Source organism: Diadema setosum, chromosome 4 (genome assembly GCF_964275005.1).
Source record: "Diadema setosum chromosome 4, eeDiaSeto1, whole genome shotgun sequence".
NCBI lineage: Eukaryota > Metazoa > Echinodermata > Echinoidea > Diadematoida > Diadematidae > Diadema > Diadema setosum.
The window spans coordinates 29,803,040-29,825,001 of record NC_092688.1 but is presented as its reverse complement, the minus strand read 5'-3'; the positions used below and the strand labels follow the sequence as shown (position 1 = coordinate 29,825,001).

At 36.1% G+C, this 21,962-nt stretch overlaps 1 protein-coding gene across 1 annotated transcript; it reads left to right on the top strand.

The window, feature by feature from the left end:
* The first annotated feature begins 138 nt into the window (after positions 1–138).
* On the top strand, positions 139–20,323 carry LOC140227101 (cell cycle checkpoint control protein RAD9B-like). The gene is made up of 13 exons (XM_072307530.1): positions 139–243; positions 1,719–1,789; positions 3,043–3,195; positions 5,544–5,658; positions 6,267–6,366; positions 8,482–8,588; positions 11,017–11,123; positions 11,557–11,621; positions 12,255–12,434; positions 14,302–14,382; positions 16,368–16,456; positions 18,754–19,175; positions 19,738–20,323. The coding sequence occupies exons 1-13, from the start codon at positions 210–212 to the stop codon at positions 19,873–19,875; spliced, it is 1,662 nt and encodes a 553-aa protein (XP_072163631.1). The 5' UTR covers positions 139–209; the 3' UTR covers positions 19,876–20,323.
* The last annotated feature ends 1,639 nt before the right edge of the window (positions 20,324–21,962 follow it).

Genomic DNA, 21,962 nt, shown 5'->3' with positions numbered 1-21,962 from the left:
GTGGTAAAGGATCGAGGAAGAGTAAGCTTTACGTCTTCTTTGATTGGTCAAAGGGCATATGTCATTGAAAGCTAAGCCGCGCCGCGCCGCGCGCAATGCAAACAGAATACTAGTACAGTAGGTAACTTTAGTACTGTAAAGTGCAAGTGTACTCTGGTACTCTGATACGAAGATTGATTACTGCGTAACCTCATTCTCGATGAACGGCCATGAAGTGCATAATACCAGGGAGTAATGTCAAAGGTAATAGAAAGGCATCAGCCGATTTATCCACAAAATCTTCTGGCGTGTATGTTCTCTTGCAATCTAATCGCAAGATGGTTGGGAAATGACTGTAGTAGAATCTTGTCACATTTCAGTCCCACATGTTGCATTTCATGTTTGGATAAAGTAACCTAGACTAGGCCAAATTATCGTTCGCATTATTTCACTATGTAACGATAGATCTGGGCCCCGTTTCATAAAACTTGTTATCAGTGACAACTGCCTCACTTTTATGACAAATTTGCACTTAGCCAACCAGCTGCGAGGATTTCAGTAGCTTATTACAGCTATGACAACTTGTCACTGATAGCCTATACCTACAGCTAGGTTCTAACAATTACTAGGTTATGGTTAAGGATTCTGCTGTGTGTCCATTTGAGTGGGGGTGGGGTGATGACCAGCCAGAATGCTGCATGCTGGTCACAGTTAGTTAAGCCCAAGGTAGGCTGCACAATGCCATGCTAACATGTATATAACACTAACAGTTTGACAATGTCAATGTCGATGATGAGATGATCGTGATGATGATGATAGTGAGTTGTACTTGTATGTACATCTTTAATTTAGGAAGTCTAATTAAGTTTTCTCTATTTGTATTGCCCCATTTTAGAAGCAAAACATGATTTAGTTCTGATTTTGTGCAGGACAGGTATAAAGAGTTGGGTGTCCAACACATCGACACCCTGTCAATACTAGATCTACTACTGAATTTCTACTTAAAATATCTCCCAATTTGCCTGAAATTTTACTCACATGTAAAGAAATACTCTTAATTCACAAGCGCGCATTGAAAATGTGATTTGTGGTACATGCTCCAAGATAAATGCTTTGAACACATGGCCATGGGTTGTTATTTTGACACGCTCAGTAGCGCCGTATTTTGAAACCAACACCCTTACCCTCTATTGACAATACGTATGAAACGCACATATATGTTTTCCTATCATGCCTATGTGCATTTATAATCTACGGTATCATTGTTTTGCTGTTGATCTTGTTTATTATCAGGTTTTTCATTAATATTTGGACATCTTCAAATCCCCAGTGAAAAATGCAAGACCACTGCGTGTAGTCGCTTGCATATTAAAGTTCGTTCGTTACGCGCAGTGCTGTAAATAGAGGGGTGTCGGTTTCAATGTACAGTGTCGATGTGTTGGACACCTACTATACTCTGCAGTGCAGTACCACTATACAGACCAGTATTCAACATGTTATTTTGTCATGTGAACGAAGCCATTTATAAAACACTTTCTATAAAAAACGTCAATAGGTAAATTTTACTAAGATTGTAAGAGGAGGGGACACAAATCAAGTTCTGTGATATTGGATTTCAAATTGAGAAAGTTTGCAAGAAGTTAATGCATATGAATAACACCAGCCCTGTTGTCATCACTGTTTTGTACAATAAATGTCAAAGCTGCAATACCTTCCATTCATATATTCTTTCCTGACAGTATTTGGGCGGGCTGTCCATTGCCTCTCCAGAGTCGGGGATGATCTCTACATGGAACCACTGGACACAGGGGTATGAAATTTTAGGATTTTTTGTATTGTCTAATGGATGTTACAACAATACTTTTAATATTTACAGTTACTTGTCAAGACTATTTAGGTTACTATTATGTATTGATAAACTTCAAATTTTGCTTGACTGGGTTGTGTAATGTGAGATGATTCGTAAATGGATAAAGAAACAATCATATCAAAGTTTTGAAATTATACTAAAATTTAGTTGTGAACAAATGTCACCATGGTAGCAAACTGCTGCCAAAAATGTTGAATTATCTTTGTACTTGCTTCTGAAGAAACTGAGTTAATAAACTTATCATTCCGTTATTTGCTTTTTTTGATGTATTAGAAAAATGTTTGCAAATTGTTAAAATGATTGCCCTGAATCACAAAGGTGTTTTGGGGCCTAATTGAAGTCAGTAATTGAGCAATTTTTATTTGATGCATTTTTTTTTTTTTTGGCCATGTTAAGCGTGTTCACCCTTATCTAGATGAAAATTTGAAATATGGAAACTACAAATCACATGTTTATCTTCATCTAGATGAAAATGGAAACTTCAAATCACATTTTTTTTTTTTACATTTATTATTTTTTTTTTTGTGCATGGATCAGTACATTTTACTCACCTAAGGATGGCAGCCTTGTAAATAGGATTTGTGAGATTTGAAATCACATTTTCTTTGAATATAAATGTAAACTAAACAGTAGTGTCATGAAGACAACTTCTGTTAGAAGGAAATGCTTTTGATTTTGGGCTTCTTTGGTATTTTGATACTTAATTTTGTTCACACTTTGTAAGGTGAAATGGAAGTATTGCTATGTACTGCTGAAATTGTCATCAGATGTATCAGACATTGTAAACAGAAGGCAGAAATATGTGAGGTACTTATTTGGTTTGCTTGGGTTTCTAGTGTTCTCATTCAGTGACCCTAAGCATGGTAACTTCAGTCATTCATAAATTCCTGTAGCTGTTCGAGTAAACCAAAGTGTGTGCATCTGGTATGCATATAATTTGTGTGTGAGTAAGTGTGAGTGTGAGAGAGATAAGTTCTTATTTTATAGTTGCCTTATGAGGGAAAGGAGGACAGGAGTAAACATAGAATGCCTGAAAAACCCAACATATTAGTTTTGTTACTCACAGCATGTACTTATTTTTATCTAGATTACACTTTAATCATACTGATAAAGGTTGCAAATATTGTACACTGTTTGCAAGAATAATTACACTTTTCACAATTTTTGCACAATTTCTGTTCCAATCTCGATAGCTTGCACTTAGAGCTGTCAACTCTTCTCGGTCAGCCTACTCGTGTTTCCTGTTCAGTCCTAACTTCTTTCTACGTTTTGATGATGGCTCTGCCTCTGCTTCCCAGAGCTCACAGACAGGTGGTGAAACTACCCGCTGGCGAATCACTATGAAGGTTGGTTGGACCTTTTTGATTTACATGTATTATGTGTTTTGTGAGCAATAGCTATATTCCCAAAGAAAGCCATCTACACCTTAGTGGATTTTATGGTAATAATCTTCTCTTTTACTACCTATAGAAACTCAATGATCTTCATTACAGGGGATCACAAATAGTCTGCACATTTAATTACAAATGGGAACTTGAGAATTCTTTTGTGTTCGTTTATGTTATTTGTCAGGACAAATCAGAGATGTTGTTGTTTTTGTGTCTGTGTGATACCTACCCATTTATTAATTTGAATTCTGTGCCTATGATACAAACTTCACTACATGTGAATGAGTTATCAAAGTTTATCAATATCATCAGTTCACCTGTGGAATCTACTAGTTCATGACATACCAGTGCATTCATTTTTCATTATTTCTTGTTCTATACATTATTTTTATTGTTAGACTTCTTGTCAGCGTATTGTTTGTAAATTTATGTTTTCTTCCGTATAGTTTTTTATTTTTTTATTATATAGTTTTTTATTTTTTTTATTATATAGTTTTTTATTTTTTTTTTATTCAGCCCTCTATTCAGCTAAGACTCTGTAATACTTACACTCTCATAAACTTCTCTTTACACCTTTCATTTTCAAAGCCCTTAGACAGAGTGCTACATAACTTCCTTTCTTACTTCTTCTTTTTTTTTTTCACCACTTACCCGGTTGGGCAAGCAGATTTTCAAGTTATTGCACAACATTTGCAACGTTTTTGTGTCTGTGTGATACCTACCCCTTTATTGATTTGAATTCTGTGCCTATGATACAAACTTCACTACATGTGAACGAGTTATCAAAGTTTATCAATATTATCAGTTCACCTTTGGAATCTACTAGTTCATGACATACCCGTACATTCATTTTTCATTATTTCTTGTTCTATACATTATTTTTATTGTGAGACTTCTTGTCAGCACATAATTTTTGTCAAATAGGTGTACGGCCAGTGTCAAAAAAATGAGGAGCAGAACTTGCTGTTCCGGCAAAACCATTATTGTGCCCCAAGTCTTCTAGGTGGTCATGCAGATAAATGTGATCTCCCAATTGACAAATCCAGTAAAAGTCTTGAAATGTCACCTTCATAACAAACTATGGTAATTGCCAAATGATGAATTCCCAACAGCACTTTAATTGATTTCTATTTCAACTCTTATGTCATTTGTGATCAATCAAAGCCATTAAGACTGTCAAAAACACTTCTGTACCAACAATTTCATTTTATGTGTGTGTGTTTGGGTGTGAGTAATATTATCCAACACTGTTTACAATCATATGCATATATTTGGATAACTGTAATTTTACAATATAAGTATTGATATGATAGTAATAATTTCCATTTACTGCATCAGCAAAGTATCTGTTGATATGCCCTATCATAGCTCATCTGAGTAAAGCAAGCAATATTCCAGTCACTCTTTGTCTGTTGTCTGTTGCTTGTCATCATAATCTGTCAATCGCGTATTGTTGGTAAATTTATGTTTTCTTCCGTATAGTTTTTTATCTTTTTATTATATAGTTTTTTTTTATTTTATTTTTATTTAGCCCTCTATTCAGCTAAGACTCTGTAATACTTACACTCTCATAAACTTCTCTTTACACCTTTCATTTTCAAAGCCCTTAGACAGAGTGCTACATAACTTCCTTTCTTACTTCTTCTTTTTTTTTTCACCACTTACCCGGTTGGGCAAGCAGATTTTCAAGTTATTGCACAACATTTGCCCAAACATGAATTTTCCTTGTCTGAAAAGATGATGCAGAAAACCATTTGTAAGTAAAGGGCCTGATAAAATACAATAATTTAATTGAACAGCACACATTGATTCACACATTTACAAGTGTAAACACAATTGGAGTAACAAACTTGGGTTCGTTCGATGGTTGGTGTTGCATTACATTGGGGTTTCTTCACACTGTAAGTGTTGGAAAGTTGCTGAAATGAAATTAAAGCACATCGCATTATTAAACAGTCATTATCTTTGGGCTTCTGTATGGTTGACTTCATGGGTTTGATGGAGGAAAAGTGAAAAAGGTGGCTTCTTGTATTGCCTTTCCATTTTCATAGGCTTTTCATTACTTATTCAATTTCACTTTTGTTTACCCTTCCAATCTGAGAGTATTGATGAATCCTTGCATCTTTCAAAGCCTTTCTGTTAGCCTGTCTAATTTACCCGTCTCCTTTGATTCCTTTTTTTTTAGCCTTCATCCATTGAAAGCATGTAATGCCTACAACCTCACTTTAATGAAGTACCTTATTCAAAGGGACTGATCTATTGATGTATGTACTTTTTTTTTTCATTGACTTTTCTCTTCCCGGCAGTCCTGCCTAGCAGTTTTTAAATCTCTGTACAGTCTGGAGAAAAATGTAGATCGTTGCAATATCAGCTTAGACACACAGGAATGCAGACTTGTCTTCCAGCTACACTGTAGACATGGTAAGAGAAGTTACTGAGATAAATGAAGCCCTATAGCTGTGGCAGCTTGTTTATATTCTACTGTATGTTGTAGGGAGTTAATTTTTGCAGTGACAATTTTCTAGATTATATCATTTCAGAACATATGAGAACAGTGGTGGGCTGCTGCATTCTATCAGTTGCACCTAGAACTTTCTTGCAAGAGTACTGTTGTCATTGCCTGCCAAGGTAGATTTTATCATGCCCTGATCAAATAAAGTAAATTTGACATTGAGAAAGAGGAAATTTTGTATGCTGCAGATGTGATTACTTTCCTAATGCAGCAGCTGAAGTTGGTGAAGAGGAAGTGAGAGTTATATTAATTTGAATTTAAATTCTTTGGTCAAATGACGCACATAGGGATATTATGCTGAGAGCAGTTTGGTTGGAGACAATTGAAAGGATTGAAAGTTGTCAGCACACAAGAGTCTTCTATTGGCAGAACACAAGCAGTGACCAATTCATTGTTTCATCATTGTAGTGCAGTTGATATTGGAATATCCTGGACCATACATAGTTTAATTAATTCTAAACGCTCCTGTTGATCCAAATGTTTTATTATTCTTTACACTCTTTTGCTCAATGTGCAGGCATAGTGAAGACATATAATTTGGTGTATCAGGAAACGGAGACACTGCAAGCTGTGTTTTCAAAGGACCTGTGCCCAAACAGAATCAAAGCTCCTTCAAAGTAAGAGTCGCTGATAGTATTCATGCTGCTATGCTTGTGTCATTGTCTCTAATAAGGTCCATCATTGATTTGAGTGATTAGATCCTTGTAGGTTTAAATCTTGCATGCTAGATTCTTGGTAGATAGCAATGTACCTGATCAGAGCACATTAATACTGATATAACCTTTCGTTCTGCAGTTAATATGGAGCATCATTATTTTGTATGTAGGCTATATATGTACAGGTATCATTTAAGTTTGAATTCAGTCACCTTTGGCATTGAATTTGTTGGTGCCCTGTTACACAACATTAGATACATGACTTTGATGCGTCAATGTAATTTGTGGTTTTCCTAATTCAGCTGAGTGTTTACATGAAATTGCTACTGTGATAAAGTAATTTGTTTAATCATGAACCAAAATAGCACATGCAGAACACTCCAAGAGCTCTGATTGTGGATTCATTTGATATGCATGATAAATGTACATCATTTGACATTAATGTGAATACCAAGCACTTTCCTTTGAATGTAGCATTTGTCACTGCCAGCTCCCAGTTATTTTAACCCTAACTAGGCTGGGCTATTTAGGTAGATCATAGAGCCGGGGGGGGGGGGGCCCTCCAGATCTCGGCCGTCAACCGCGCGGTCGCGACGAAAATTGGCACACAGATTGCCTATGATGTAATCTAAAGTACTACGAAGTTAGATTTGATTTTAAAAAAATTATCATTCATGTTAAATTATGCTAATTTATGCATTATGATGCAATGAAATCAGACAATTTGGTATAAATCACTAAATAAAGCTCAAAATGGGCACTTTTTTGTGTAAATATTCTTTTTAGTGTCCTAAGCAAATATAAGAGAAAAAAATTGAGCCATCTGAAAAAATTTCTTAAGTATTTTATTGTTTTTTAAATTTCTTATGTATTTCTTTGTTTTTTCGACTTTATGTTTTTCATTGTTTTTTCGATGAAACTTGTCCACGACATTGTTCCGAACAAGAAAATATGTTATTAATTGATTTTAATCAATAAAACCCCAAAATAATCATGCTTTTATGAAATTTGACTGTAAGCACAGTTTCCATTGAAATTGTACACAAATTCACGTTTTTGAGCAATTTTTGGTCTGACATGCACATACATATTTATGCGAAACTTCGGAACCGCGCACCCGGGCATCGCAAATTTGGTGTCAAAAGATGCGGGAGACTCGACAGAAAAAAGTCATGAAACGTCACGGCGATAGCTTTCCGCGTTAGCGATACATCGCACGGAACGTCGAGGGGGGGGGGTACAAAAATGCATGCTCATCGCATTCCATTAAAGTGAATTGGCCAAAGTCTATAAACTGTCAAAGATGTGATTGCATTCTGAGTCAATAATTTATGATGTAGATTGGTCATTCGCTTTCTATGCCAAATCTCGTTGATTGTTCCCTATGACCTGTATATTTCTAACGAGTGTTAAATATGACGACCTGCTAGTATGCTTGAAAGAAGAAGAAATTTGAGATAAATGGCACTTGAAGAAAGTCCTGGCAAAGTTGCTACATAGGAAGAATGTTTCAAGTTTGATTGTCAGTTGATGACTTTACTTGATATGTTCTGGAAACCTTTCAGCTGTGTTGGTCATGTGCCCATAATGTCTATTTTTGTCAAAGTCCTTTCTACATTTGTTCAAGGAAAAGAACAACAAAAAGATCAACATTAACCCTGTGAAACTTTGATATATTCTGGCTTTGTTTTGTGTAGAAGAAAAAAAAAAAGATGAAGGGGTCATGATCAATGTCATGAGGAAACATGTATGGTGAAAAGTATAGCATTGTAAATTGCATAAAGTTGCACACTCATAGCCAAACATATGGAGAATATAATGAAACAATGTCTCAGTCAGGTGACCATTGTATTCAATTACCATGAGGAAGTTAGGAAACACTGTATTTGTAGATGATAACTGGCATTTAAGTGGTCATGAATTACTCAAGCTTTGATTACATTTTTAGAGTTTTGTTTCTTGCACATTGTTCACCGTGGTTGCAGAATGCAGATTTTGTCTTTATACTGGGATACATCTTCCCTGAATGATAGTTACAACTTATGCACACTTTTAAATATCTCTGCCCCTTTCCAGGTTATTGACAGAGGCCGTATCCAGCTTCCAGGCATCGCAAGAAGAGATCACGCTTATCGTCTCTCCTGTTCAGCTCAGCTTCAAGAACTATGTTGATGATGAGCCAGGTAACCATGTTTAATCTAGGTTTAGCCCATCGGTTCGGCCAGTGTGGTTCAGTCTTTTGATTTCCCCTTTCTGTGCCAATGTGTCAAATGTGCACAAATGTCACACAAACGTATCGACAGGAAACTTACGTGGCATGCGTAGGGTTAAGCCTCTGGTCTAGCACATTGGTTCTGCCAATGTTAATTACATTGCATAAACATGGTGCAGCGAAAAGAAGACAAGAGCGGAATATTCTCAGGAAATGTAATTAATATCTAAGAATAGTATTGTATGTCAGTTTAGTCAATGTGCACGTTTACTGTAGAAAATAGTTGCCAATGTCAAGAAAATTCATATGTGGTTTTTGCGTGAAACACAAGAAGGGATCTGTGCTCAAGTGATTTCAGAATCATGTAGTCAGTAACAACAGGTAACCAAATTTGATGACACAGTAATCTCCACGCTGAAAAATACTCTGAAAGTTCCAGCAAGAGGGCTTTGATATTGTCTTTTATTTATGTCATTGCTGAGTATTAAGGATTTGTGATCAGGTCTTAAATACAGTGATCTTCATTGGCTAGCAGAGAATAATTTTACATTGTGTCATTACAAAGCTGTAAAGTTAATGCAGTGAATAAAAGAACAAGAAACAAAGCAAAAATGGAATTGATAAGTGTGAGGTTTGAACACTTCAGTTTTCAGCTCAAGATTCTATTCTTTACAGTGTTTTCAATTATAGCTGTCTTTGAGTTTCGCCTAACCAACTAGAAAAACACTCAGAGAACAGAGACCTTCGCCAAGCAGCTCATTTCCCCTCATCACAAATGCTGAAAATTGCCCTTATTTCCCAATACAATAAAGAAGTCTAACTGTTGTGTCTAAATCTACCACATCTCATCAGCAGCTTACTACATGCTGCACCTCAAATAGGCGCAGCTTGAACTCTCTTGCTTGTTGGCCCTATTTGCCCATGATAATCCTTCAAAAATATCAGAAAATATCCTGAATCCAGGCAGTTTTCCTGATAACCACAAAAATTTAATCAGCTGTTTCTCGTGTCATTAACAATTTTTCCTGTAAGTTTCATCCAAATCCGTCACAATTTTTTTAGTTATTTTTCAAATAGACAAACAATCAGGGGTGGTATTCTGAGGTTGTAATTAAGTGTGTAATTAATGTCGTAATGAAGTCAAGAAGTTAATAGACCCATAATCATGGGCAAAATTGGTATTCTGAGGAATTAAGGTATGATTAAGTCCCCTATGATTATTATAGGTCCCTCCCATCTAATTGTTACTGTAAAAGTGGAAATTTTCGCAGTGTTGAAATTTTTGTGCATTTCGCGCAACCAGAAGCTAAATAAAAACACGCGAAAATTTTTGCGTGCCATATGACCCAGTAACTGATGTCTTGTTTCCGCAGAATGAAAAACATACAAAACTCTTCTTACCCAGCCAAATGCGAAAAATTAGTCGCGCGAAAGTATCCACTTTTACAGTATTCCATCCAATCAGACGCGTTGTTAAAGGCCAAAATGGTGACTACACGCACAAATATGCCCTCAATGCGCGCTCCTCCACACCCCCTGTAATTACAACCCAAGACCTCCGTGCGCACACTCCGGTATTTGAATACAACCCTCACATATGTATGCGAAGATCTCAATCTTTTTGTTCACACAAAATGACAAAATTCCTCGAAGATCGCCTACATTTCTTTTTTCTCTGAATTCTACGGATTCCATGGCAATAGCATTCAACCGCTCCTCAATTACCGAAGAGGGTAAGCATCGTTGTGGGTGAGAAAAAATGCTGTAATGCTTGATACAGCGGTAGTTAATGACACTCTTTGGTATCATTAAGTTTCCCATTAACTTTCACACTTAATCACACGCTCAGAATACCGATTTGTAATTGACTCTGTGATTAAGTCTTCTCAGAGGTGCACGCGCATTGATACGCGCAAGTGCGTAAGACTTTCCCGCCGAAACGCTTGTTGTCATGGTAGTTAATGAACCATCTACTTAATTAAGCTCTCAGAATACCGATTTGCTAATTAAGTGCTAATCAGACACTTAATAAGCCCTCAGAATACAGCCCCAGGCAAACAAACAAATAAACCAACACTGACAAAAAACATAAGCTCCTTGGCAGAGGTAATTATTGTGTGTGTGAATGTGTTTGTGTGTTGATAACTATGCTTGAAACAAGGCAAGTAGTGAAGAACAGCAGTATGCAAGTATGTGCAATTACTTCTATGGTCTGATTTTACTTTGACAGCAACACTCTGAATACCTGTAATGAAAAACAATCCAGCATATGTGCAGGTTCATGTCATCATCATGATCTTTAAATTGAGAGATGTGACAGAGACATTGTTTTGGTAAAAGAAAAGTTTACTAGGCAGTAAATAACATTGATGTGATCTTCACATTTTCTTCCATCGTAGACCCCAGCAAAGTTGTGCACTCTGAGCTTCAGCTTGTCCCGGAGGAGTTTGAGGAATATAGCATTGGTGTTGACACTTCTATTACATTTTGCCTGAAGGAGCTGCGGGTGAGATCAGCATTACAGTGTTGTACATTTATTTGTTTTAATTTCTGAACATTCCTGTCAAAACTTCACACTCATCCGATGCTGATTTCATCATTATTTTTAAACATTTTGTTTCCTCATCTTACATGACATTTTTTCAAACTCTGTTTTCATTGTATATTTGTTAATTAATAGTATGTATATAATGTGGGCCAATTATTGATTGAATATGAATGTATATGATATATTTTACAGTTTAATATTTACAGTAACATATAGATCACCATTCATGTATTGCTATGTTGAGCTTTGTGGACAATTATCACAGCAACTGCTGCTTTACTAGTATCAATCTAAAAAGCACAGTAGAGGATCAATTCTTGCAAACTACACTTGAATTTTCACCATTATCTGATAACGTTATGACTTTTCTCATTAATTTTCATCCTCACAGGCAATACTTTCATTTTCTGACTCAGCAGGACTCCCTATCACACTTTACTTTGAGACTACTGGGAAGTAAGTTGTTATGCCTGAATAGAATTATTGGCTGGCTTGGTACAGAAAAATGAAAATAAATGTTAGATAACTTTAGAAATTTACTTCAGTTAAGTTAAAAACTGATATCAATCATTTATGTGTCAACCACCATGTCTGCTTTTACTTCTTCTTTTTTTTAAGTTCAGGTAGCATGAGTTAGAATGTGATTAACGAGGTCATGAGAAACTAATGTTTGTGTTAGGATAATGCTGATTTTGTCTTCAAAACTGTTTCTGCCATAGGTTGTGAGCTCAGGCAATATATTCTGATATCCCCATCAAGACTATCCTTCATCATGTGAATGTTTGCATTTGAAATTGAACACCCTCTGTATGCAGAAGACAGGAATGTGGCTGTATAATTATAATTGAAGTGTTGTATATTATGTTTATCTTTAGTATTATGATGTCTTAATAAAAACTCCAGATGTCAATAAAATGTCAAGCGTTGAAGTACTTTCCATTGCAGAAATTAGTCATACCTTTGCAGTTTTATTCGTATGATAATTATACTTTTCAAGGGTTTCCTGTATGGTGTAATACACAGCAGCAAAATATATTCATAAAACTGAAAATTATGCATATATGTTGTTTGTTATGGCATGCCTTGCAGACCAATTGTATTCTGTCTGGAGAGTGACCAGACAGTTGAGGCCACATTTGTCCTGGCTACTCTGGCTGATGTGTCCAGCAGTCAAATGACCACCACAGCCTCCCAGCAGACTAGGCTGAGCCAGTCCACACAAGCCACTGTACAGCACAGAAAGCAGAACAGGGGCAAGGCTAATCAGAGGTTGTCAATCATCTCTCTCCTGTGTCTGTATCAGTATACCTGATAGATTAGATATGTAGAGATCTTTGATATACCGTATGCCCCCCCCCCAAAAAAAAAAAAAAAAAAAAAAAAAAAGAATTACAACGGGACCCTCAGCAACCTTTACTTTAAAAATACCGAATCAATCCATATACAAATTCAGGGTATGAAGCTATAACTTATAACCCACATCATACAGAAGACTCCATCTGATTTGCTTCAGTTGTCAAAGAGAAATGATTTTTGAAGAGCATGTCAGGAATCCCTTCCCTCCAAGTTCTGTCCATTGTGTTCACATATTAATATGCACAGTTTGAAAAACATCCAAGTGCTAAACTTGGAAGAAACAGATCCATGACATGTTTTACAGCAATCTACATTTCTCTATGACCACTTAACCAAATTGAATGGGGTTTTCTGCAAAATGTAGGTAAGGTGTTATACCTGAAATAGCATTTAGAAAGCTTTATCATTTTGAAAGTTGTTAGTGTGGAAATTTGATTGTAATTTTTTGGGCGGACATACTGTACAACCCCATCAGAATAGGTATTATGTGCAAATATTGGCAAATGCACATGACTGACGTGGCTGTTAATACATTTCCTCATGGTCATAACATTGTGGGTTTATCTGACTTTTAGCTAATTATTTGCTTATATAACACTGATTAAGGTGACAATATTTTGTTCAATAATATTTCAAGAAATCAAATTAGTCAATCAGTCAGTATCCATGTCTTTGTATTTTGCCTATGTTTCTGTCTTTTTTTAAAAGGACTGTTCAGTACATGTATGACAATTTTCTTTCAATGCGTGTAACTCATTGTAAGACATGTGTGCACTAAACACTTCCATAATGACAGATTCCAATATAAAGATGAGTTCTTTCTCCATTTATGTGGTTTTTGAATGTACAGTCTTTTGTTCACATACTACTATAGACTCTCACTTTGGCTCAGACACAGGGGAAGTTAATTCTGAGCCTAAGTTACTTTAAAGGGTGTGTACAGTTCTGGTGGAGGTGAGGATTTAGCTTTTAATGTTTTGCGAGATAATCAGAAACCACTCTATGAGATGTCAAGGAGCATGCAGTTCTAAGGGGTATCAAAAGTTTATTCAATGAAAATCGGTTTTGAAATGGCCGAGATATCAAAAAACAAGGTGAAACAAAGAGATGTTAATAAAGTTGTGGCATGTCGCCTTTTATTATTAGCACTTTTTTGGATATCTCAGCCATTTGAAAACCAATTTTCATCAAATAAACGTTGAATCCTTATTAAAATTACATGCTTTTTCATATATCATAAGAGGCTTTTCATTATCTCACTTAGGAATGTTCAAAACATGAATCCCCACCTCAACCAGTACTGTACAGTCCCTTTAAATGAAATTGCCACTTTGAATAGGTGATTTCAAATTTGAATGAGAGTAGAACAAAGTTTCTTGTATACCATATTTTTAGATCATGTGATTGTCAGGAAATTGTCTTTTGTGGTGCTAAAATAAAATCATAAGTGGCATTTTTGCTGAATTGTAATTAGTTGATATTGAAATTATGTTTTTATCATTTTTCATATGAGTTTTTTTCAACTTTCTCTTCCATTTTGCTTTGATTTTGCTGCTTTCACAAAAATGAGATGTTCAGAATTTCCTTTCAATCTACAAATTTTTACTGCATACTAATAGAAAAAAAAAATTGATAAAAAATGAAGCCAGAAGCGCCTTTTTCTACCCTCCTTTCCTTTGATAGATATAGAAAATCTCCTAGTCTTGGATTACCAATCGACAGAAGACCAATCTATTATCATGTAATTCTGTTATATTTTACATGTATCACCTAACTCCAGGTATGATGCCTCTAGACAGGGAAGAAATGTCGTGAGAGCAGATGGGGACACAAGGAGGATACCTAATGGAAATACAAATAGGTAAGTAGATTGTTGTTGTCATTGTTGCTTGTCAGAATTCTTGCTGCTAAGAACTTTAGCAATGATCATGAAATAATCATGAGGAGGTGTTAAAAGTAATCAACATCATATCATGTAAAGTGCTTTGAACCTCACAACATGATTAATGAACAGTATATAGGCCCTACCAAAATATAACTTGATTTTGAAAATGCATCATTCTGATGATGATGTAATGACAATCAATATTGTGTAAAGATGAGAATCAGTAACTTCTAAATTGTGGAAGAACTTTTCATTAAAAGTTCACAGTCCTCGTCTGCAAATCATATTGTACCTTTTGATTCATTGCCACATGCCAACATGCACATTTAAAGGTACTGTGTATCTTTGGGAGCAGTGATATTGATAATGTTCAAGATGTCACATTTAATTCATATGTGTAGGTCAGTTGTATCACAAAACATCCTACCATGCAATAAATTTGCAATAAAGCCTAAATGTGACCATGCACCACAAAACAAACAAAAAAGTCGCACCCCTTGATTTTATGTGAGGGCTCAAAAAAGGTGAAGTGGGTCAACCGAGTCAATCTTGAGTTTTTCATATTTTCTGAAAGAACTATCCTTCTTCTACATTATGTTTTAATTTGGGATCATAACATGAATGAGAAAGTGTTTTCAGCAGTTTTTCTACAACTCTTTTTGGGGAGAGTAGAATGATCAGGTATGTTTTAGAGGCCCATTTTCATTTCTTGAAATCCCTAGGACACTCTTCAATTTCAAGTCTGATAACTTTTGAAAGGATAACACTACTACTTTGAAAGTTGGCAGTACTCATGGACAGAATGTGTTGATAGAACATGCTCATTTTCTGCTTAATCTGATAATCCCTTATTGTTGTTGCTCTGTGGTTTACATCCTGTGTTTTGCCCCTTTCATCTCACAGCTAGCACTGCTTGATAAAGATTAAGCATGTGAATACACTCTGTACTTCAGAGCCTCTTTTTACAGTTCACACTTTTCCAGAGTGTGTGCTTTCTTTCCAGTATTTAAATAGGTTACAGGCGAGTTCATCTGAATTGAGTTATACAACTGTACATCATTTTAAAGCTTAGAGTCTGCTCTTTCAGAATCTGCCCTTCACTAAAAATCCATGTCTCAATAGATCAAATGTTCAGAGTATTCTTTTTTTTCCCCGTTGCCCATTATTTGGGCTCGGCACAAAGAAAAAAAAAAGTAATAATAATAATAATAATCATGCAAAAATATTGATGTGTACAATACCTGTGGTTTGTGTCATTTCTTCATTTGAAGTCTCTCAGATGACTTTTTACCTCGTGAAATTACTGCATAGCTATACAGGGAATAACTAGTAGCTGACAACTTGATTTTACCTTGTTGGCCTAAGGGCATAATTTACCATTTGCAGACAAAACAAAAACCCAGCATTAGTGCTTTAAAATAGTTCTAAAATGTGATTTAGGGATAGAAGCAACCACTGTAAAAATTTGAATCAGTATAATCGATGTTAAGAATTGTTAAATACACAAAATGTGAACAATAGTTATAATAAAAATGTTTCCAGACTAAACCGTTTACAGTTATGGTTTATTGAGAAAAATACTGATATCTCCTTATATTTTAGGCTTTATTGCAAAAATTTTATGTGGTAGGATGTTTTGTGATACAACAGACCTACACATATGCATCAAATGTGATATCTTGAAAAAAATTTAAATCACTGCTCCCAAAGGTAAACAGGACCTTTAATACCCATCAGGCAAATGTCTGATTGATTAAAGCATGATTTTAAAAAAAAGCAACATGCCTAGCAATAACATGACAAATTGATACCCATCATACCAACAGTGTAGCCCCTTCCAGTATTTGTACTACTATTCCTAAGGGCCTTGTTATTGTGTACTTTCATTGTGCTTCTCCTGATTCTAGGAATGTACCAGGTAGTCATCAGTTTATCATAATGTATTGACTTCAACTTTTCAGAAGCACTGTAGAAGAGGAGGAATTTCCAGATGACCTAATGATGGACTTGATGAACAGGCATGAGAAAATGTCCAAAGAACATGGCAGCGGTGAGTGATGGAAACCATTGATGACTGTATCATGCTACTGAGTTGATAGCTTCTGTTCCCATTTTTCTTCCATATGATCTAGTTTATAGCTACAAAATCATAAGTTGATTAAAGTGATTGTTTATCTGCTATCATGAAAACAACATTTGTGACCCGCTACAATAGGTTTCAAAAGTCAGGGGAGGTCGATTTTATGAAAATGACATGACGTTATTCCCTTACTCTTCTGCTGTAATTTCATGTATAACATGACTCATAAAAGCAGTCGGTTGCAGAGATATCGATGATTTTATGAGAGCATGTAGAGTGGTCTAGGAAATCAGCGTTTCAAGAAAACTACCTTCAAAGTTTTCCTTCTGACGCAATCATGATCATGGGTAGGTAAGACAGTTTTCACTTCTTGACAATAGAAGGTATATGCTCCTAGCAACCTCAGCGATGTTCATTCAAGCTTAGCCCCAGCAGTCTATGCACGACTAATCGGTAACCGGGATGACACGCACTGACCAATAAGATCACTCCATCATTGCTAGGGGCGAGTCTATCTGCGGCGCTAGATCCAAATCTTCAACATGTTTCTGTTCCGTTGAAAGTTGGAAAATCATGGCCCAGAAAAATGCCAATATCTTGTCTTTCCTTTAATCATTTAGCTTCGAAATTTTGGCAGACAATAGACGAAACATTAGAATACAAAATTATGTTCAAAACAGACATTTGATGGTTTTGACCGATTTAAATGATCTGACTTCAAATTTGATTGTCTCGGATCAGCCGTCGGCAACTTTCGGATCCTTTTGTTGTGGCAGGTGACATTTGTGCATCTGTTTAATCGGTTATTGAATATAATGTCTGAGATGTAGCCTTTCATTACCTTTTATGTCAATTTGTCGTTGGGAACAAACTTGATGTAAAAAGGGACCATTGGGTACAACTACTCCATACCTATCAATCTACTTACCATTTACATTCTTCTAAGCAAACTTACCGATGTATTTCCAAAACCCACAAAAGGGTTAGAAATCATTCCTTTTCAAACATTCCCCCAAAACTTGGAATTAACCCTCCATTATAGATAGACCATCCAATTCATTGCTTAAAGGGGAAGGCTAGTAACTGATCAGTGGGAATCAGTGGAAATGCTGGGAGATGATTGTTCCAATCCTTATGGGATTCATTCAAGATTTCATTGTATATCTATTGTTGTGTGAAAATGATTTGCTTCAGAACGGTCTCATATTCAAGTAATGTGCAGATTAATGCTCCGTCACTGACCAGGGACGCTAACCTGGAAGCATTAAACTGCACATTACTTGAATATGAGACCATTCTGAAGCAAATCATTTTCACACAACAATAGATATACAATGGACTCTTGAATGAATCCCATAAGGATTGGAACAATCATCTCCCAGCATTTCCACTTATTCCCACTGATCAGTTACTAGCCTTCCCCTTTAAGAAGCATTGAAAATCCCATCTTTTTCTTTAATGCTATTTAATACTTCATGATGTTGTGTCTGCATATTTTGTATATTCATTGTAAGTATATTATGTTTGATGTATTGTTATGTATGTAGGAAGCACTTTGTATGCTTTGAAAATGGCAGTTGTACAAATGTCATAATGTAATGCATTGTATTCATTTCCCATGACTTTTTGGTCATTTTCAGTTCCATACTTTCATATATAGACAAAATGAAAGTTTCCACAGGAGTTGTTATTACAAGAAGCATTTGCCTTTTAGCATGACAATTTGCCAAGAAGGAAAAAAAAGTTTTGTGACTCAGATAACATGAATCATGTGCACAGTTGTTATGAGGATATTGCAGAACTCAAAAATCTCATTCACATGGCTAGCAGCTGCTTGGACTTAGAACAAGCAACTCGGATTCTAACAGCGAGCCATATTGTTTTTGGTTCTTATGCTGTCTTATTCAGCTCTCACAAAAAAAAAAAAAAAAAAAGCTGTTTCATTGCACCAGACCCTCAGAAACTGGGGTGATGAATAGGCACCATGTGACCTTTGAAGCTGTAAAAAATATGAATATAGTTCCAATCATGTTTGTTGGTAGGCTTTCTTAGGTAGAAGTCTTGGTCTGTGCGGAGATGGCAAATGACAAGATTGCAAGCAGTCCATTGACTTTTACATCTGACGGACTAATTCCCCTCACTATTATGTGGAGTGAACACAGCAGGAGCACAGACAAATTTCTATTATTTGATATCCATTCAACTACACAAAGAAGTTTTGGAAAATCAGAATAGTGAAACACATTTTGATGTTCAATTTGCCACAGGGGACACAGCTGGCTCTTCCAGACTGGACCCACCTCAGCAGGCTTTCACTGCTGGCAATGATGCAGATGTCTCAGCCAGCCCAGTCATCCCATTTGACCCCACCCTCAGCCATAGATTTCAAAAGACATCAACTAGCATAGGTCACCACGGTGACAGGGACTGGCATGCACAACAAGGGCAGGCAAAGAGACATGAGGATGAGGAAGAGGGAGGACCATCCAGTCCCAATAGGACATTGTTAGCAAATTTGATTGATGTTGATGGGAGGGAAGATGAGAATGTAGAGGAGCCATTGATGCTGATGTCTGAGGAGAAAGATGGAGCAGGAGTGGACAGGGGTGACAGCATCAGGGAAGATCAAAAAAGTGACGACAATGATGATGGATTTGACTTTGTACCTGGTACTCCTCCAAGCAAAAAGGTGAGCCATCTTTTTCCTTTAAATTTTAATGGGCTATCAAGGAATAGGAATGCAATTTTGCTTTTAAACTTCAATATATCATATATCTGCAATCAATTATATTCTTTTTCCTGAGATCCCAAGATCTTCATGAGGTGTGATTGCTTGCAAGGAATCACAAGGATCGTGTTGTAAAGCTTTTTGTGAATAAACTGATATATACCCTGTATATATGTTTTTGTAAATGTGTAGATAAATCAAATTTCCCTGTGCTATTAACATTCATTCACAATATAACATCACACTCTTCTATCGCTCACTGTAAAGGGAATTTTTAAAATATCAATTCCTCATGGTTAGGACCTACATATGCAGTAATACTCTATGTTTGGAAGTTTCCAAGTTCTGAAAATGTTGGAAAGATATGAGATTAATGCATTAATGTGTGCAATTATGAATGCAGGTAAATAATCTTTGCAAAGGTCAATGCTCATAGTGATCAGAATGTGATAGAACCCTCACACAAATATCCTTTCAAGCATATCCTCATCCTGTCAAGCCTGTGCTTCTCTCACCTCCACAGTTCAAGTCCATGTTCTTCGGCCCCTCGCAGTCCCAGCAATCACAGAGCAGTACTCAGCGGAGTCGACCGCACCCATCTCAGGCCCAGCTAGGGAGTGGGTCTCTACTTGTCTTGGCTGAAGACAGTGACGAAGACTGAGATGACTCTTGTTTTTATCTTTATGTCCTGGACTTTCTGGATACCATCATGTTTTGGGCATTGTGTTCGCTGACATTATTTATTGTAGAATATTTCCTGTGGCTGATAAGATGGTTTGATCATAATGATGGGGTGAATATACTTGGTCTGGTAATCGTGTATCCTACGTGCCTGGAACAGGGGATCCCTGTCATAATGAGGTTGATAGGATGCCCTTTTTTGCTTCGGAAGCTCTCTCAGTTATAAGCCAACAAGATTTGTCTATGAATCAATTGTGTATGAGAGCAGCACATGCTTGTCAACATGTAGCAAGTTTAACTGCATCCCTCTCACATGTATGCAAAACTATCACAGGATGACGAGGTACATAATGTTCATCTTCGTAGGCTGAAAATTGAGCCACTCTTTGGGGATATATTTTGATGGACATTGTTGTACATACAGTAAACCTCGCTAAAGTCGACATCGCAGAAGTCGACACAATAAAAAAGTCCCGATTTTTGCCTTTGTTATTCCTTGAAAATTTCCTCGTCTTAGTCGACATTTATAAGTCAACAACTCGCGTAAGTCGACCTGATTTTTTAGTGCCAACTGAGCTGAAATACGTGTTAATTCCCTCGTCTAAGTTGACATAATTCTTCGCTCAATTTCACTCAAAATCTTATCACCATTCTCTGAAAAAGAATTGTTTTCCCGCTCCGATTCGCAGCTTTTCTACTCGGTAATTCGCTAGTGTACGGCGCGGTAGCATTCGCGCCATGCGTCCATTGTCTTGTATGCCAGAATAGAAAGGGCATACACTCATTTACACTGGAGTATTACGTGTAGTACCCAAGGCGGTTCACTTTACCCCTTTTCTCCCTCTCGTTATTCTCAAAACGCACAAATTTTGTACACCTATATGTCGCAATAGATATTCATTATCCGAACATGAAATAGGTGTTTTTGTTAATCCAAATATTCTAATGCTAATTATTCCGAAGCGGTATTAGAAACTTGGGCCCTTTCTAGAAAATCTATTAAAAAAGCAACTAATAATGCAACTCAAAAAATCAAATGCAGGTGTATCAAATCACACGCAACTTTTGCACTTAAACGCAAGTGCGTTGCTGAAAAGACTTGCGTTTGATAATCATATGAAACTAGAAAATAATTGTACAAACCTGAAACTCAATTGCGTTTAAACGCAACTCTAAAAATTAAATGCAAGTCCATCAAATCACACGCAACGCTGTATTCAAACGCAAGAGCGTTGCAGAGAAGACTTGCGGTTTTCGTATGAAACTAGAAACTGCATTTAAAAGCATCTCTATACATCTACGGAAGTACGTTATTGTTGAAAAGACTTGCATTTCTTTTTTATTTTGTAAGCAAAATAAAAAATTACACGCAAATCTGAAAATCAAATGCAAGTCCATCAAATCACACGGAACACTGAAAAGACTTGCATTTGATAATCATACGAAACTAGAAAACTGGAGGAAACTTAAACTCAATTTTGTGTAAACGCAACTCTAAAAATCAAATGCAAGTCCATCAAATCACACGGAACACTGAAAAGACTTGCGTTTGATAATCATACGAAACTAGAAAATTGTAGGGAACTTTTTTAAAATTCAACTGCGCTTAAACGCAGTTGAATTTTAATTATTAAACTGCGCTTAAACGCAGTTGAATTTTAATTAACGCAGTTAATTTTAATTAATTTTAATTAAACGCAGTTTAATTAATTTTATTAATTTTATTAATTTAATTTTATTAATTAAAATTTAATTAATTTTAATTAAACGCAGTTGAATTTTAATTAACGTTAATCTGAAAATCAAATGCAAGTCCATCAAATCACACGGAACACTGAAAAGACTTGCATTTGATAATCATACGAAACTAGAAAACTGGAGGAAACTTAAACTCAATTTTGTGTAAACGCAACTCTAAAAATCAAATGCAAGTCCATCAAATCACACGGAACACTGAAAAGACTTGCGTTTGATAATCATACGAAACTAGAAAATTGTAGGGAACTTTTTTAAAATTCAACTGCGCTTAAACGCAACTCTAAAAATCAAATGCAAGTCCATCAAATC

Coding starts and splice junctions, on each gene's coding strand:
- LOC140227101 (XM_072307530.1), top strand. CDS start 210: ATGAAGTGCATAATACCAGGGAGTAATGTCAAAG. Junction 5,659..6,266: donor CCAGCTACACTGTAGACATG/GTAAGAGAAGTT, acceptor CTCAATGTGCAG/GCATAGTGAAGACATATAAT. Junction 19,176..19,737: donor GTACTCCTCCAAGCAAAAAG/GTGAGCCATCTT, acceptor TCACCTCCACAG/TTCAAGTCCATGTTCTTCGG.